The 18,537-nt window shown below is 60.5% G+C and overlaps 1 protein-coding gene and 1 pseudogene across 2 annotated transcripts; both read left to right on the top strand.

The window, feature by feature from the left end:
* Nucleotides 1-2,067: 2,067 nt before the first annotated feature.
* LOC144371086 (leukocyte immunoglobulin-like receptor subfamily A member 6) lies at nt 2,068-6,157 on the top strand. Its single transcript, XM_078033292.1, is given in 7 exon segments — nt 2,068-2,101; nt 2,464-2,748; nt 2,876-3,178; nt 3,328-3,624; nt 3,888-4,190; nt 4,490-4,540; nt 5,757-6,157. Coding segments are annotated over 7 exon segments (1,410 nt in total). The 3' UTR covers nt 5,894-6,157.
* A 6,666-nt stretch (nt 6,158-12,823) lies between these two features.
* LOC144371085 (leukocyte immunoglobulin-like receptor subfamily B member 2) lies at nt 12,824-16,811 on the top strand (annotated as a pseudogene). The gene is made up of 7 exons (XR_013431235.1): nt 12,824-12,891; nt 13,034-13,258; nt 13,525-13,843; nt 14,143-14,193; nt 15,088-15,195; nt 16,321-16,379; nt 16,455-16,811. The product of XR_013431235.1 is annotated as a leukocyte immunoglobulin-like receptor subfamily B member 2 (transcript).
* Nucleotides 16,812-18,537: the final 1,726 nt, after the last annotated feature.

Raw genomic sequence — 18,537 nt, 5'->3', positions numbered from 1 at the left:
ACACAGGGAAGACCCGCTCCCCAGCACCAGCGCTGCTGTTGGCCACCCTCCTCCATGTGACGTGGCTTGGAGGCTGACCTCCCCCATGAAGGGCAAAGGCTCCTTGGTCTCACAGGGGCAGAGGTCTCACATGGTCCTGCTGCCTGGGCCTGTCATCAGGGCCACATCATGGTGACAGGTGGTGGAGCCACCAGGGCCACTACAGAGGGGAGCAGGCCAACCACAGCCTGCGGGGCTCGCCCCCTGACCGGCCACCTCCACTAGGTCTCACCTCTTAGAGTTCCGCCCTCCACTGCACCAGGCTCAGGGTCACCCTTCCACACCCAGGCCTGGGCGCCACCAGAGCTGACCCCAGCAACCTGCCCCTGACTTCTGCTCTCCCAGGACCCAGGGCTCCTGTACCTGCCGTGGTCAGAGCAGGTGGATAGCTGGCTGGGACCCCTGTGCTGGGCCTTGGTGGCTCTGCTGGGGTTGTAGAGACTCAGGCCATCATGGGGGGACAGGGCATGGGGTGCCCAGCACTTCCCACTGCAGGACACCCAGGGCGTCTTCTCCCAGGGCAGCCGTCACCCACACAGGGATGTGGGTGGACCTTGGCCATCCCTGAAGCCCACATGCTGAAGCCTTGGCCACCCGCCGTGGTGCTATGGGAGGTGCAGGAAGCTCAGAGGTGGAGCCTGGTGGAAGGGACGTGGGCCCTGGGGACGAGCCCTTGAGGGGACGTGGGGACCCTGGCCCTCCCTGGCTCCCTTTGCTTCCCGCCTGCCAGGAGCTGAGAGCTTAGCTCCTCTGTGGGCTTGCACATGTGCTGCCTGAGCAGGGCCCAGGGCACAGGCTGGCCACCAAGATGAGGCTCTGCACCAGGAGCCGCAGTGACCCTTCCTCTTAGCGGCTTGCTCCCAGGATCTGGCCTCAGTGGTGGAAAGTGGACCAGCTCCTCTCCACGTGCACAGGGAGGACCTCACCTCAGCAGCTCTGCAGCCCAGGGCTCCTCCAGCCCAGAGCCTTGCACTCATGGAGGATGATCTCGCTGGGCAGCCTGGGAGGCCTCGCTGTGTCCCCTTGTCACTGAGCCCGTCCTGGGGTGACCCTTCCTTTATGCAGGACCTGAGTGCTCACTGCCTCCAGACTCTGCACCTGGGGAACTGACCTGCTGTGACCTTGGGGAAGCCCTGGCCCCTCTCCTAAGCTACTCCATGGGAGACCACAGGAAGAGCATGAGGCCAGGGGACCCAGTGTCAGCCAGAGGAACAGTGGCCTGCCAGCACAGCCAGGCTCCAGGGGTGGTGACGCCCACCTCAGCTCTCAGCCAGGCCGCTCTGCTTGATGGTGGGACAGGCTGGAGCATGGACTCCAGAGCAGATGGGACGGCTCTTCCCCCACACCCCAGAACAGAGCATTTCACGTGCAGCACGGGGACCTGGCACAGGGAGGAGGGCTCGCTCCTTTCAGCTCCTGTGTCTGTCAGCTCTGCGCTACTGCAACAAAACACCAAAGACCATCAATTTAAATAGACCAGAGCTGCTGAGGGAGGGGTTTGCTCCTGCACAGGCTACGCCATGGTGGGCTGCACTGGGAAATCAGCCCTGAGCTCCTTCAGCTGCTCCAGCTCCCAGAGGGCAGGGTGCAGGCCTCCACCATGCTGGACATCTGGGGCGTCCCACACACCTGCCCAGTAGCTGGTCATGTTTCACCTGGTCTAGGAGTGACCCCCACATTCCCTCCCTGGATCCTCTGAGGACATAATCCTGGGTTGGCCTCAGCCTGTGTGGGGCTGACTCAGGTGGGGCCTGGGGCCTGGCCTGGCTGGGCAGCATCAAGGTCATTATGGAAGGGCCTCAGGGTCAGGGACCTAAATTTTGTGCTGAGAGTCCCCAAGGGGTGGAATTCCCCTGAGCCCTGCCTTGAGGAAACCAGAGACAGGACAGGAGGGGCCGTCCCCACCCGGTGGGTGCGCAACCCTGGGGACAGGGGCCAGCAGCAGCCCCTGCTTACCACTTCCGTGCTGTCTGACCTGCAGGGCCTGCACTCTCCTCTCTGGACGCTGGAGTCTTCAGAGCAGGCGGCATGAGGTCCACCCTGCCTGTCCTCCTCTGCCTCGGTCAGTGCTGGTGGAGGGAGGGACACAGGCTGGTGGGGAGGGTCCCAGGTGCCTGTTCACAGGGAACGCTCTGGTCTTAGTCTCATATGGTACCAAATGGCTGCTGTGACCACAAGGGACAATAATCCTCCCCAACACTGAGGTGCCAGCTCCTCACGGGGACCTCTCTTCCAGGGCTGAGTCTGCTACAGAGCCCCCGGGGGTCTTCAGGTGAGGGCCCTGCAGCCTCCCGCGTCCTGCCCAGGCTCAGTCCCTGGGGTCTCGGGAGAGAAGGGAGCAGCCTGGGCCGAGGGTGGTGACAAGGTAGGGCAGAGGACCTGGGGTAGGGACAGGCCAGGACCCAGCCTCTGGTTTTCTTGCAGGGACCCTCCCCAAGCTCAACCTGTGGGCAGAACCAGGCCCTGTCATTCCCCGTGGAAGGTCAGTGACCCTCTGGTGTCAGGGATCACTGTACACCCACGAGTACTGTCTCATTAAGGAAAGGACCGGGAGCCCCACATGCAGAAGACCCTTACAGGGTCCAGGGAACAGGGCCATGTTCCCCATCCCCACCATGACTGCGCAGGACGTAGGGGGATATCAATGCTACCATCAGAGCCCTACTGACTCCTCTCAGCACAGTGAACCCCTGGAGCTGGTGGTGACAGGTGAGTGGACACTCAGGGGTCCCAGCCCCGGCTCTGTCTCAGGAAAGGGGTCTGCCCCAGATGTCCCTCTCACAGCCCATTAATGGGGGAGGAGGGAGCCATGAACACCTGCCTCCTTCTCTCCTAGGATTCTACAGCAAACCCAGGCTCTCAGCCCTGCCCAGCCCTGTGCTGACCTCAGGAGGGAACGTGACCCTCCAGTGTGGCTCATGGAAGGAATTTGACGGCTTTATTTTGGTGAAGGAAGGAGAACAAAACCTCACCTGGACCCTGGACTCACAGCAAAAACCCAGTGGGCAGTTCCAGGCCCAGTTCCCCGTGGGGCCTGTTAACCCCACCCACAGGTGGACATTCACATGTTATGGCTATTATAGGAGCAAACCCCAGGTGTGGTCAATTCCCACTGACCCCCTGGAGCTCCTGGTCTCAGGTAGGGAATTCCCATCCTTCACTCCAATATTTGGTGAGGCTGCGACCTTGTGGGCAGAGACCCAGGAGTGAGAGGGTGACCTGCAGGCAGGACGGGGGAGGGAGGGGGTTGGCAGGGTCCAGCCCTCAGCCCAGGCCTCTCTTCCTCAGGGGTGTCCAGGAAGCCCTCCCTCCTCACCCAGCAGGGCCCTGTCCTGGCCCCTGGAGAGAACCTGACCCTCCAGTGTCACTCAGACGTCACCTATGACAGATTCACTCTGTCCAAGGAGGGGGCACAGGACCTCCCCCAGCGCCCTGCCCAGCAGCCCCAGGCTGGGCTCTCTCAGGCCGACTTCCTGCTGGGCCCTGTGAGCAGCTCCCACGGGGGTCAGTACAGGTGCTACGGGGGACACAGCCTCTCCTCTGAGTAGTCAGCCCCCAGTGGCCCCCTGGACATCCTGGTCTCAGGTGAGGAGCCCAGAGGGTGCAGTCAGGGACCCAGACTCTGCACAGCCCTGTTGGGAGCCCCAGGAGGTGATGGCCAGGGTGATGTGGGGTCTCAGGAGGGAGAGAGACAGGGAGGGGCAGAGAGGACAGAGACAGGGGGACACAGGGACAGGAAGAATCAGAGACAATGAGACAGACAGAGAGCACAGGGTCCTCAGAGAGAGGCCCTGGGAGGTCTCAGCTCAGAACAAGCTGGGGCCACCCTCACCCTCCTTCCTCTCTAGGACAGCTCCCTGGCACACCCTCCCTCTCAGTGCAGCCTGGTCCCACAGTGTCCTCAGGGGAGAACGTGACCCTGCTGTGTCAGTCACAGATCAAGATGGACACTTTCCTCCTGTGCAAGGAGGGGGCAGCTGATCCCCCCCTGCGTCTGAGAGCAGAGTACCGAGCCCCATGGTACCAGGCAGAGTTCTCCATGAGAGCTGTGACCCCAGCCCTCGGGGGGACCTACAGGTGCTATGGCTCTCACAGCTCATCCCCCTACCTGCTGTCACGGCCCAGTGCCCCCCTGGACCTGGTGGTCTCAGGTGAGTGACCCTGACCCCATCCTCTGTGAGCTCAAGGATTCCCTCAGGGCCTTGCCCAGGACAGCTCTGGGTGGGATGGGAGTGAGGGGCCTAGGGAGGGTCGGCCAGCGGGACTCATCCCTCAGAGAGGAGGGGCCAACGGGGTCCTCCAGCCTGTGCACCCACCCACCACTGGAATCAGGAAGGTGCAGGTGGGCACAGGAAGGTCCTGGGGAGGCCAGGCAGGTATAGGAGGATGGGCAGAAACAGTCCCCAGGGGCAGCCTGCACCCCTCACCCTCCTGTTCTCCTCATTCCCAGGACCCTCTGTGGGACCCAGCCCCCCACCCTCAGGACCCAGGTCAACAGCTGGTGAGTCTCAGGGGCCTCTGTGCAGACAGTGTCCTGCATTCTTGGGCAACCAAGGATCACTCTGAGCTACAAAGTCCAGTTACCAACTCAGCTAAGCTGTGTCCAGGGCACTGCAGAGGATGGTCAGGGGTCTCAGGCCCTGGGGCTCAGGGCTGGGAGGCGTGAGGGGGAGGTCCAGGCAGAGGTGACTCTGGGCCCAGCCTGGGGAGTAGCAACCAGCTGAAGTGGGGGGCAGGCAGCCCAGCCCTCACCTTCCACCCACCCCAGGAGGCCCTGAGGACCAGCCCCTCTCCCCCACGGACCCAGGACCCCAGAGTGGTGAGTGAGGGGCTCTGGTGGGAGGTGGGTCCAGGGCAGGGCTGAGCTGAGGGGGGCAGCCCCCTCTGGAGATGCTGACGGGGACCAGCCCCTCCCCTCTGGGCCTCAGTTTCTCCCAGGGCAGAGGAGAGGCCTGGCCCTGACCCTCAAGTGCCTCTCAGGCTGACCTTGGCTGTGCCCTGCTGGGAGAGGAGCCTCCAGGGAAGCCTCCAGGACCTGAATCTGCAGGGCCCTGTCCCCTGTGTGCAGTGACAGTGACACTGAGCAGGGGAGGGCTCAGGGCCATCGGGGTGTCAGGCTCTTTCCCTCCAGCTCAGGGCTGAGCTCTGGTGGAGAGAAGGAGACTGGGAGTCAGACTCCCCCAGTTCAGGCCCCGCTCTGCTGCTTCCTGCTGGGGACCTGGGTGAGCCTCAGTGTCCTCATACCTTGGTGGTGGATGGGTGGTGGTGCCTGTCACATGATTGACAGTTGCAGGTGTCGTGCAGTTGCTCTGGGCTCAGCTGAACTTTGCTCCAACGTGACTCAGACACAGTCCTGACCCCGCAGAGCAGAGACAGGGTGAAGGACCAGGGAGAGGAGCAGAGGGGACCCTGAGGACCAGAAAGGGCTCAGAGGGGCTCAGAGAGTCCTGTGGTGAGAATGAGGCGAGGAGGTGGGTCCCAGGCAGGACGGGGCTCCTCAGGTCACAGGTCCCCTCCTCCACTTGGTTCTCAGGAGCCACTGAGACCATCAGCCCAGCGCAGAGCAGCTCAGACCCCAGCTCAGGGGAGTCGGGAGGATTATCAGCTATGGGACTGGACTCTGTGGGTCACGTCCTGGCCAGGGGAGGTGGCTGCCCTGCGTGGACATGTGGGGATCCTGGCCTCCCTGACCTCTGACCTCTGTGTCCATTTCCCAGCCTCACCTCCACAGGACTACACAGTGCAGAACCTCATCCGGATGGGCGTGGCTGGCCTGGTCCTGCTGGTCCTCGGGATCCTGCTGTTTCAGGCTCAGGACAGCCAGAGAGGGACCCGAGATGCAGCCAGGAGGTGAACAGGAGGAACAGGGCACACTCAGAGTGTAGAGCTGGTGACGAAGGACCCTCAGGAGTCTGAAGGCCACCTGGACAGGTGGGGCTGCACCTGAGACTGTCCTGGCAGCAGAGGTGACTGGGTGCAGGACCAGCTGGGTGCTGGCTGCAGAGCCTTCCCCACCATGCTGTGCCCACCCAGGGCTGGCCCACCGCTCTCTGCAGCCCTCCACACGCCAGTCCCCATTGGAACTGTCTGTACAGCTCCCCCTGAAACAAGGGTCATGCAAGCCACAGGCTGGTGTCTGAGGGACTGTGTAAGGGGCACTGGTCCTGTGGACATGACTGTGAAAAAGCCACATTAAAACCCTGAGAGTCCTGCCATGTGTTTCCTCTTACTGTCCACGTCCCTTCCTCTCACCCTCCACATGCCCAGGTAGCACCACGTCACCAGGTCGTGGTGCTAAATCCAAATTCCTCTGCTCACTGCTGGAGTGTAGGGAAGTACCAACTTCAATGTCACCTAGAGTCACCTCCTGACATGGCTTCCTGTGTCCTGCAGGGTTTCTCTTCATGGAATCACTAGGTCCTTTGTGCTGCCCATCGTGACATTGTGATGTCACTCCCTCCTCCCCACCTGGGCACATGTGTTCCCCTCACTCCTCCCCCTGTGTCCTGGGGGCTGCAGCACAGGCTGAGTGGGAGGGGCTCCTGGCCACGCTGATGGAGTGGGCACCTGTGGCTTCCCACCCAACTTCTCCCAGAAGCACCCCCAGGGCCACCAAGACCAGCCCAGCCAGGCCCAGGCGGACACAGTTCAACACCCTGTAGTTCTGGGGGGTGGAGGCTGGAAGCAGAAGGACACGGCAGACTGTCAGGACAGGTCACTGGCAGGTGGCCAAGACCCACCCTAGGGCCCTGAAATAGGAGCCACTCCCCACTTTCCAGGCCAGAACCTGTCCCTGTGGGCACTACCCCATGCAGAGTCCCAGGTGACCTACTGTGGGGCAGCTCACTCCTGTGGGTGGGGGCTGATGTCACGTGGGACTCCTGGGAGTCAGAGGCTGGTGAAGGGCTGGCAGCCTCTCCCCTAGGCTGACCTTGACCTCCTGAGCCCTTCTCCTGACTGTCCTGTCACTGGGATCACCCTGCCCCACCTCCCCTGCTCCCTGTGTCCCTCCCAGGTCTCCCAGTGAACAGGAGGGCCCTGGGGACAGGGGACTGGAGCACACACAGCTGCCTTTGATCAAACTCAGCTCCAAGTCTAAGGCCAAGGCCACCCTGGAGAAAACGGGGGACGAGCAGCCTCTGCCACCTGAGGATGAGAGGAGAGCTCAGGGCCTGGTGGTGCCCACAGCCCACTGTGAGAACCAGCCATGGGAGGGCAGAGTGTGACCCTGGGCTGGACCAGGGCTGTCTCTGCTCTGCCAGTTCATCCAGCCCGACGTCTGCTGGACCTTTGAGTGTCCCCGTCCCTCCTCTCAGCCCACACTTCAGCATCTGAGGCCTTGGGAAAGGGGTCAGGGTAGGTGACCACTGTGTGTGTGTCCCTAGGGCAGGATGGATTGACTCTGCTGGCCCTTCACTGGGTGACCCTCCTCCCCCAACACCCAGGGTCTCCTGGGGACACAGTGCTGAGCTACAGTGAGCAGGTCCCAGAGTGCATGGGGCTGGGTCCCAGGAGCATCCCCAGCCCAGTGCACCCTGGAGCTGACCTCCTGAGCTGGTGATTGACAGATCTCTGGGTCTGCAGGTCCTAATGGAGTCTCAGTGCACAGGACCGTGACACGTCACCTCACAGACACTGGGGAAGCCCTGACAGGACCAGAGTCCCCACAGCATGGGGACACGGAGGTAATGACCAAGGGTCCACACTCCTGGATCCACATGCCCCTGTCCACAGCTGCCCTGGGAGGAGGCCCTGGGACCTGCACTCACCCTCCTGTGCGTGGATGGCCTGGCCCAGGCAGAGCCCTGGAAGAGAAGCCCAGTGGGAAGAGCGTCCGGTTCCCCCAGAGCTGGGCCTGCAGGGCCTGGTGGAGCCTGGGCACTCAGCCTCCCTGATTCACAGGCCACCTGCTCCCAGGGTCAGGGTGGCCTTCTTCCTGACCTGGGGTGGCTGCGAGACCTCCCAGGCCCCCTTCCAAGAGGCTCTCTGCTGCCCAGAGAATGAGGACCACGTTGCTCTCCTGGTTGCCTTCTTTCTACTGGTTTCTTTTTAGTTCGTGCGTTGACATTACATGTAAATTTGACATTCATCCAGGTGGGCTCATGTCGGCACAGAGCCTAATGTGGTCCACCTCCTTCCCCAGGTCCTCCCTGTGGCCCTCCCTCCTTCCTGCTCCTCGGGACCCTCCTCTGCTCCATTGATCTCCCTTGTACTTTTGTGGTCCTTTTTTCATTTCTTTTTTCTACTTAGCTTTTGCAGTAAATGCCATCATGTCATTCTTCTTCTTGGCTGGGAAGAACTCCACTGTGTGTATGAACCAGATTTTCTTTATTCATTTATCTGTTGACAGGCACCTGGGCTGGTTCCATGATTTGGCTACTATGAATTGTGCTGCTATACACACTGATGTGGCTCTATCACGATAGTAGGTGAATTTAGTTCTTCTGAAAATACCAAGAAGTGGAGTTGGAAGAGGATGCTTTACTCATTTCAATTATAGTAGGAGACGGAGGAGATGGATGGAAACAGTGAATCCTTAAAAGGTATTACAGAGACCAGCCCAGCACAGGGGCCCAGGGCTTTAACTCCAGTGATTCCGGAGGCCAAGGCAGGAGGATGGCAAGTTGAAGGCCACCTGGGGAACTGAGGAACCTCATGACTCAAGGTAAAAACTAAATAGGACTGGACAGGACGTAGCTCATGAGAGAGGCCTGCAGAGCACCCCCAGGGCCTGGGTTCTATCCTCAGGGCCTCAAAGAAATTAAAATACAGATATATTAAAGAAATGAAAGGACATTAAAGTTCAAGACGGCAGAGTCACCCGAGCAGGGGCGTGCTCACAGAGTATGGAGTCAGTGAGGGACACGCAACAGTGACACCCAGGACACAAAGGCAGGTCAAGACCTCCCACCTCCGCTGACCTGGGATGCCTGAGGGACACGGCCCAAATGGGAACACGGAGCACATGAGTGAGCTGCTCGTGACCATATGAGCACAGGGATCACCATGGGGACTGTGGCCTGGAATCCACTGCGTCCTGCAGGTGCCAGGAGAGACAGGGAGATCCATTAAAGGTCTCTGTGGTTTCTACATGGCCAGCCCAGCACAGTGGCCCAGGGTTTCAACTCCAATAACTCTGGGGGCGAGGTCACGAGGATAGCAAGTTGAAGGCCAGCCTGGGGAACAGAGGAAAACTTGTGATTCAACATAAAAGTAAACAGGACGGTGGACGTAGCTCATGGGAGAGGCTGCAGAGCACACCCAGGGCCTGGGTTCCTTCCTCAAGCCTCAAATAAATTAAAGCAAACAAAAAGGTTTCAGAGAAATGGAAGCTCATAAAGGTCAGGAAGCCACAGTCACCAGAGTTGACATCAGAGAGGCTCAGGGGACAGCTCACAGATGGTGGAGAAGGCAAAGGACATGTAACAGTGACCACCTAGGACACAAGGACCTGAAAGGCAGGCCAAGAGCAACCCCTCTACTGACCTAGAATTCCTGATGGACATGACACAAGTAGGAGCACGGAGCACACCAGTGACTTACTCCTGACCAATATGAGACACGGACCACCAAGGTGCCTGAGGCATGGAGTCCACTGGATCTCACAACCCAAGGAAGGCAGTGAGATATTCTAAAACGTCCCCAGGGAGGTATGGGCCACATTAAGCCTGCAGTGCGCACACAGTGGCTGGTCAGCAGGAGGGTGCGTGGGGACTTGGAGAGGCCTGTGCTGCACCCAGGTCTCCTCTGACAGCTGCCCAGCCCCAGCCCATTGCTGGGGTGAGGAGCTGGTCACCTTGCTGTGGGGGGAAGGGAGCAACCCTGCAGGGTGTGAAGGGTCCTGTGACCACATCCTGTCACTTTGTAGCTTTGCTCAGCTCCTGCATCCTGGCCCACAAGATGGCCCCACTTCCCCCACCTCCTGTCCCTGCTGTGCCCTGGAAGGGGAGGCAGCAGAGGACATGGTGGAAAGTCCCTCCTGAAGACACTGGGCCTCCAGAGCCCAGGCTGGAGGAGGAGCCCTGGGAAGCTGAGGTCATGCACTGAGGAGCCCAGGGTGACCTGCCACAGCCAACACTAGGGACAGGCAGAGCCCTGCAGGGGGAGTCCACATGGGGATGTTTCATGTCTGTGTGGTTGTCCCACTAGGACTCCATCTGGGCCACATGATCTAGGGACACACGAGGATCCTCCCAGGCCCAGGTTGTGGGTTTGGCCAACACAAGTGCTTTCCCAGGGAACTGCTCAGCCACAGGAGATGGACGACCTTCCTGCTCTGGCCAGAATCTCCGCCTCTTCCCAGGGCAGCAGCAAAGAGCACTTGGAGTATGGGATGGACCTGGGCTAGACGTCCACGTCCCTTCCTGGCTCCCTGATTGCACAGATGTGCCCACTGCTCCTGGAGCTGGGGGTGCATCTTGGAATAGAGAGAGTGGCTGGGGGGGTTGAGGGCTGGGGACTCAGGAGCCAGCACACGCTGCAGGCCACTGTGGTCCCCTCACACAGCCACCAGCACAGGTGCTCAGGGGTGTGCTGATGACAGACACACCAGGTCCTCCAGGATGGGCCACCAAGCTGACTCCCTCAGTGGACATGGGGTAGCTGGTCTCCCTGGCACTGTCCTCTGTGCTAACTGTCACTGGTGTTCCATCAAACCAGGTCCAAAGGGGCCAGGACGGGGTCATAGAGCTAATGGGGTGAATGGTGCAGAGGTGGGGGTCCACTTCCCCAGGCTGACCTGTGGGGTGTTGAGGACCATGGTGGACACCAGGACCCCTGCCCATTCCTTAGCTGGCTGCCCACCTCCCTCTCCTCATGCCCAAGGCTGCTGACCTTCAGGAAATGGCCGAGAGGTGATGTGGTAGGATGGGCCATGTGTTAGAGGGGACCCTGGGGAGGTGGAGGTGGCCTGGCGTTGGTGGCTAGTTGCCTGGATCTAATGGGGACAGGCCTGAGTGACCTCACATATACCTCCTCCTTATTCTGCTCTTGATGGGAGGACCAGGAGAATACACCAAGGCCTCTCTCCACTTTGCACCCCACAGATCTGCTGTAAGACCCAGAGCCCAGGGAGGACCCCATGATGGACAGGAGGTGAGACCTGCAGCTTGGCCCCCACCTCAGCTGCCACCCTAGTCCTGCAGCTGCCCCCACTGTGACCACACAGAGCTGCCCAAGAAGGACCTGGATCCAGCCCTGGGAGGATTCCCAGATTCTCTGTCTCCTTCTAGAACCATCGGGGGCCTCTGAGGAGACGACAGCAGAGTGAATACTTATAGGATGACCTTGAAACCTGGAGGTCCCAGCTAGTGCCTTGTCCCAGAGACTAGGAGGCTGAGGCAGGAGGATCACAGGTTCAAGGCCAGCCTGGCACTGTAGCACGACCTGTCTCCAAATTGAAAATAAGCAGCCTGGGATGTAACTCCAGGGTAAAGAGACCCTGGGTTCAGTTCCCAGGACTGAAAATACATGTCCAGGGTCCCTTAGCAGAGAGCCAGCTACTCCAGCCTCCACTGTGAGGTGCAGACAGGGCGGGGCGTGTCCCCCTGCGCACCACCCATCTGCCGTGCTCATTATCCTGCGGCTCTCTAAACCCTACTGAGGCTTCTGATGTCTGAGGCATAAACTCAGACAATCTTCAAATTCTTCAGTAAACTTTCATCTTCTTTTTTGGCACAGGGGATTGAACCCAGGGGTGGTTGAACACTGAGCCACAGCCAGCCCTCCTTTGTATCTAGAGACAAGGAATCACTCTCTAGCTCAGGGCCTTGCTGAGTTGCTGGAGGCTGCCTTTGAACGTGTCATCCTCCTGCCTCAGCCTCCGAGCTGCTGGGGTTACAGGAGTGCCCCAAGTTCCCGGCCTTAGTGTTCCACCTCCGCGCCCTCCTACAGGGCTCCCTGGGAACACGTGGGCCACGTAGACTAAAATTAGGGAGGACCAACTACCTGGAGGTAATTCAGCTCCGTGGCCCCTGAGCCCCGGTCAAGACTCTGAGGCCTCCTGTGGCTGCAGCCTGTCCAGCAAGGCAGGGAGCCTGGCCATCCTGGGTCATGGTGCAGGGCCAGACACCGCCTCCTTGCCCTGACCTAGGTCTCCTGCAGGAGACTCCAGGGGGTGACAGTGTCCACCTCCATGGCAAGATGACGTGGTCTTCTGGGAGGTGGTGACGAGCAGAGGCCCTCCTGGATCCTCCCCTGGCAACCCCTGCAGCTACCTGCCCCAGCGACGTCCCCCACGCTGTGTCCTCCCAGGCCCACGTGTCTCAGCCCACGTCCCCTGGGGAAACGCACGTCCCCTCACACAGGGGTGGCCGACTCAGTGGAACCTGGGCCCTGGCCTGGCTGGGCAGCATTCAGGTCAGTATGGAAGGGCCTCAGGGTCGGGGGACCTCAGCTCTGGCTGAGATGTCTCCAGGGCGGAATCCCCCTGAGCTCTGCCCTGGGGAAACCAGAGACAGGACAGGAGGGGCCGTCCCCATCCGGTGGGTGCTCAGCTCTGGGGACCAGGGGCCAGCAGCAGCCCCTGCTTACCACTTCCGTGCTGTCTGACCTGCAGGGCCTGCCCTCTCCTCTCTGGACGTCTTCAGAGCAGACGCCATGAGGTCCACCCTGCCTGTCCTCCTCTGCCTCGGTCAGTGCTGGTTGGATGGTGGGGGTGGGGGGACACAGGGTCGGTGGGGAGGGTCCCAGGTGCCTGTTCACAGGGAACCCTCAGGTCTTAGTCTCATATGGTACCAAATGGCTGCTGTGACCACAAGGAACAATAATCCTCCCCAACACTGAGATGCCGGCTCCTCACGGGGACCTCTCTTCCAGGGCTGAGTCTGCAACAGAGCCCCCGGGGGTCTTCAGGTGAGTGCCCTGCAGCCTCCCACGTCCTGCCCAGGCTCAGCCCCTGGGGTCTCAGGAGAGAAGGGAGAAGCCTGGGCCGAGGGTGGTGACAAGGTAGGGCAGTGGGACCTGGGGTAGGGACAGGCCAGGACCCAGCCCCTAGAGAGTACCTGTCCCTCTAATGTCACACTGACATCATCTATCACATATTTGCTCTGTCCAAGGAGGGGGCAAGGACCTCCCCCAGGGTCCTGCCCAGCAGCCCCAGGCTGGGCTCTCTCAGGCCGACTTCCTGCTGGGCCCTGAGAGCAGCTCCCACGGGGGTCGGTACAGGTGCTACGGTGGACACAGCCTCTTGTCAGAGGGGCCAGTCCCTAGTAACCCCTTAACCTCCTGTTCACAGGTGAGAAGCACAGAGGATCCTGTCAGTGATCCAAATGTGCAGAGCTTTGTGTGTGGAGGGCCAGGAGGTGATGGCCAGGGTGATGTGGGGTCTCAGGAGGGAGAGAGACAGGGAGGGGCAGAGAGGACAGAGACAGGGGGACACAGGGACAGGAAGAATCAGAGACAATGAGACAGACAGAGAGCACAGGGTCCTCAGAGAGAGGCCCTGGGGAGGTCTCAGCTCAGAACAGGCTGGGGCCACCCTCACCCTCCTTCCTCTCTCTAGGACAGCTCCCTGGCACACCCTCCCTCTCAGTGCAGCCTGGTCCCACAGTGTCCTCAGGGGAGAACGTGACCCTGCTGTGTCAGTCACAGATCAAGATGGACACTTTCCTCCTGTGCAAGGAGGGGGCAGCTGATCCCCCCCTGCGTCTGAGAGCAGAGTACCGAGCCCCATGGTACCAGGCAGAGTTCTCCATGAGAGCTGTGACCCCAGCCCTCGGGGGGACCTACAGGTGCTATGGCTCTCAAAGCTCGTCCCCCTACCTGCTGTCACGGCCCAGTGCCCCCCTGGACCTGGTGGTCTCAAGTGAGTGACCCTGACCCCATCCTCTGTGAGCTCAAGGATTCCCTCAGGGCCCTGCCCAGGACAGCTCTGGGTGGGATGGGAGGGAGGGGCCTAGGGAGGGTCGGCCAGCGGGACTCACCCCTCAGAGAGGAGGGGCCAACGGGGTCCTCCAGCCTGTGCACCCACCCACCACTGGAATCAGGAAGGTGCAGGTGGGCACAGGATGGTCCTGGGGAGGCCAGGCAGGTGTAGGAGGATGGGCAGAGACAGTCCCCAGGGGCAGCCTGCACCCCTCACCCTCCTGTCCTCCTCATTCCCAGGACCCTCTGGGGGACCCAGCCCCCCACCCTCAGGACCCAGGTCAACAGCTGGTGAGTCTCAGGGGCCTCTGTGCAGACAGTGTCCTGCATTCTTGGGCCACCAAGCATCACCCTGAGTTACAAAGTCCAGTTACCAACTCAGCTAAGCTGTGTCCAGGTCACTGCAGAGGATGGTCAGGGGTCTCAGGCCCTGGGGCTCAGGGCTGGGAGGCAGGAGGGGGAGGTCCAGGCAGAGGTGACCCTGGGCCCAGCCTGGGGAGGAGCATCCAGCTGAAGTGGGGGGCAGGAAGCCCAGCCCTCACCTCCCACCCACCCCAGGAGGCCCTGAGGACCAGCACCTCACCCCCACAGACCCAGGACCCCAGAGTGGTGAGTGAGGGGCTCTGGTGGGAGGTGGGTCCAGGGCAGGGCTGAGCTGAGGGGGGCAGCCCCCTCTGGAGATGCTGACGGGGGCCAGCCCCTCCCCTCTGGGCCTCAGTTTCTCCCAGGGCAGAGGAGAGGCCTGGCCCTGACCTTCAAGTGCCTCTCAGGCTGACCTTGGCTGTGCCCTGCTGGGAGAGGGGCCTCCAGGGAAGTCTCCAGGACCTGAATCTGCAGGGCCCTGTCTCCTCTGTGCAGTGACAGTGACACTGAGCAGGGGAGGGCTCAGGGCCATCGGGGTGTCAGGCTCTTTCCCTCCAGCTCAGGGCTGAGCTCTGGTGGAGAGAAGGAGACTGGGAGTCAGACTCCCCCAGTTCAGGCCCCGCTCTGCTGCTTCCTGCTGGGTGACTGGGCAGGGGACCCCCCTCTGAGCCTCAGTTTCCTCATCTGTGCCTGGGGGGTGGGTGGCAGTGCCATGATGCCTGAGTGACAGGGCTGGAGGTGACAGGTGGAAAGACCAGCAGGGCTGGCACACAGTAGGTGCTCAGGTAAGCAGCGTGGCTCCTCGTCCACACCCCTGCCCAGGACTGGGAAGGAGCCTGAAGATTCTGGTGGGGGTCTCGGTTCCCCTCCTGCTGCTGCTCATCTTCGTCCTCCAGGGACACCAGTGTCGGGGACAATGCAGGAAGGCAGGTGAGTGGGGAGGGGGGACGTGGTGGCGTCCCAGGGGAATTAGCCAGTTGTGCTCCGGGCACACAGGATGGGAAGCCTGGTTGTCACCCTGACCAGCAGGACCACCCAGGAGACCCAGCAAGAGCCCGTGTGGGCCTCACAGGTCTGCCTTCTTCTCATCACACAGGGCTCAGCACTGCTGTCACCTCCCCAGAGGCCACCCAAGGCCACCAGGTGACCCGTCCTCTCCTCCGCCCTCCTCTCTCTGCCCGCTGCCCTCTTCTCTCCTCCCAGGTGATGGTGCTGATGGGCTCTGGTCGGCCTCCTGCCCTGAGGCCTGGGCGCTGGCCTCTCTCCTCTGCCTCCTCCCCCTGCTGAGCTCGGTCACCTGCTCCTGAGGAGGAGGTGGACCTGGCCACAGCCCTGCCCTGCACTGGCCCCTCCCAGCCACACAGATGGCCGACTCCTGGGGGTTTGCTGTTGGCAAGGCTCTACTGGGGGCTTGGGGCAGCAGCAGCAAACACAGTCTGGTGCTCAGACACAGGACAGCCCCGGGACAGACAGACGGGGCAGAGGCAGACAGGCGTGGGGAGACCAGGCAGGGCGACGGCTTGAACCCAGGACAGAGCCAGGTGGGGCGGGGGCCATGGGCAGGAGCAGGAGGGGTAACTGGACAGTCAAGGAGGGTTCCCTGGGGGGGACCCTGGACAGAGCCCCCACCACAGGGACAGGCCTGAGAGCATCTCAGGAAGAGGGTCCTGCCAAGGAGCAGCAGTGTGAGGCCAGTGGGCACAGGCTGACCTGTCCAGCCCGCTCGAGTCCAGGTGCTGCAGGTGATGCATGAGGAGCAGGTGTGATGGTGGCAGGACAGAGGTGGGCAGGGCTGAGTCCTGCAGGTGCCTCTGCTCTGGCAGAGCCTGAGAAGCCCCTGGAAGTTCTGCTGGGCATGGAGAGCTGACTGCTGGCTGCAGGTCCCTCCAGTCCCTGTGGGAGGTGAGGGGCACAGCCAGAGTGGACTCAGGAATCGCCTGCCTCTGTCCCCTCCACAGAGCCCTGCAGATGAAGACCCCTGGGCAGTCACCTACGCTGAGGTGTCACACTCGAGAGTAGGGCATGGAGGACTGTCCACTTCATCCCCTGAGTCAGGGCCATTCCTGGTCATGAAGGACACATCAGAGGGAGAGGACAACCTGCAGACCTGCAAGGTAGGTCCTGTCCCCTCCAGGGCCCAGGCTCTCCAGGTACCAGCCTCACCTGTCATCACTCTGTCCTCACTCCAGTTGGCTGCATCTGAACCTCCCCACGATGTGACCTACGCCCAGCTGAAGGATCTCAAGCTCAGACAGGGGACAGCCACTCCTCCTTCCTCCCAGGGACTGGAGCGTCCAGCTGAGTCCAGTGTCTACGCCACCCTGGCCATCCACTAGCCCAGGACACCACTCAGATCCCACACTGCAAGAACAGGGACACGGGGACCTCAGCAGGCACAAGATAGTGCACAGACACTGACCTAGGTGTCACAGCCAGCCTGGTATGGCCTGAACTGGAGCAAATCACCTCCCATGCCTGCATGAGTGTGTCATGATGAACACCAGTATCATGTAAGTCTTCAAATAACTAATAAATACCATAAAAGACACGGCAAATCAGCATCAAATCTCAGCAATATCATCATTTAACATAATATATTTTAATCATTTTGTCCAAGTTAAAGGACAGATGGAATCAACAGAAAGTAGTGAATTTTGAAAGATATTAAACAGCTGACTCAAGCCTGGTGGTACAGTCCCTGTCTAATCCCAGTGGCTCTAGAGGCTGAGACAAGAGGATCCCAGGTTTGAGGCCACCCTGGGAACCTTAGAGAAGAGTCACAGGGCTGGGACGTGGCTCGGGGTGGAGCACTCGCATACCCAGGTCCTTGTGCAGGGCTGAGGTCAGCCCCAGGTGGGAAAGGAGATGAAAGGACTGAAGCCCACTAAGGTCAAGAAGGACAGAGTGACCAGAGCTGAACCCAGGAGCACCAGGGCGGGCTCCAGGTGCACGGGGAACGTGATGGAAAGGTGGAAACGACCCCCAGGACACGGTGGATGTGGGCAGGCCCAGGTCACCCAGCCTCTACTAGACGGGAATTGTTGATGAAGAGCACACAAGTAAGGAGAAGAGGATTCACTTCACTTCTACACGATCCTGTGTGAGTACTGACTCCATGTCCATGTGCTGGGGCCTGGTGCCCAGGACAAGTTGCCCAGACCCAGGAAGGTGGTGAGACGTGATGAATGTCTGTGTGGGGGCTGCATGGCCACAGTGGGCTTGCAGTGTCCACAGGGGGCTGTGAGGGGCCGAGCGGGGCCTGGGAGGGGCCTGTGCTGCACCCAGGTCTCACCTGACAGCTGCCCACCCCCGGCCCTTGCTGGGGTGAGAAGAAGCTGGTCACCTTGCTGTGGGGAGAAGGCAGCAACCCTGCAGGGTGTGAAGGTCCTGAGACCACATCCTGCTCACTTTGCAGCTTTGCTCAGCTCCTGCATCCTGTCCCACAACTTGGCCCCAAATTTACCAACCTCCTGTCCCTGCTGTGCCCTGGAAGGGGAGGCAGCAGAGGACACGGTGAAAAGTCCCTCCTGAAGACACTGGGCCTCCAGAGGCCAGGCTGGAGGGGGAGCCCTGGGAAGCTGAGGGTATGTACTGATGGAGCCCAGTGTCACCACTGAGTGACCGAGACGTCATGGGTGGCATTCACAGGGGGATGTATTATCTCTGCTTTGGTTGTCGGCGGCACTAGGGGAAACAGATCTGAGCTATGGTAGAGGCAAGGGTTTCCTGCTCAAAAAAAAAAAAATGTCTTGTCCCAGGGAGAGCAGGAAACCCACATCAGAATCTGGAGTAGCCCTGGGCGCAGATGTCCACTATAGACACAGTGATTGACCAGGTTCAGGGACTTGCATAGATTCAAGAAGTCAGGACACTTTCACACCACTGTGGACTGCCTCCCACAGAACCCAGCACGTGGGTGCTCAGAAGTCTGCTTTGACAGAAGCACAAGGTCCTCAGCAATGGTCCACCACGCTGAGTCTCCCACTGAACCTGAGGTCACTCCACGTCCATGGCACTGTCTGCTGTGCTGACTGGTCAATGGTGTTCCATCAAAACCACGTCTAAAGGGGACAAGGCGGTGTCATGGGAGCTAAGAGTGGTGAAGACGTACAGAGGTGTGGACTCACTCCTTAGGTTGATCTGTACTGTTTTGTTCAGGACCGTGGTGGACAACAGGTCCCCTTCTCTTAGCTGCCCAGCACACCTGCTCCTTGTCTGAGAAGAAGCTACTCGTGTTGTTTTCAATCTTCATTTGTGTGGAGAGTTTTTCCT

The sequence above is a fragment of the Ictidomys tridecemlineatus genome, chromosome 15 (genome assembly GCF_052094955.1).
Source record: "Ictidomys tridecemlineatus isolate mIctTri1 chromosome 15, mIctTri1.hap1, whole genome shotgun sequence".
NCBI classification, from domain to species: Eukaryota; Metazoa; Chordata; class Mammalia; order Rodentia; family Sciuridae; genus Ictidomys; species Ictidomys tridecemlineatus.
This window is presented reverse-complemented; position numbering and strand designations above follow the sequence as displayed.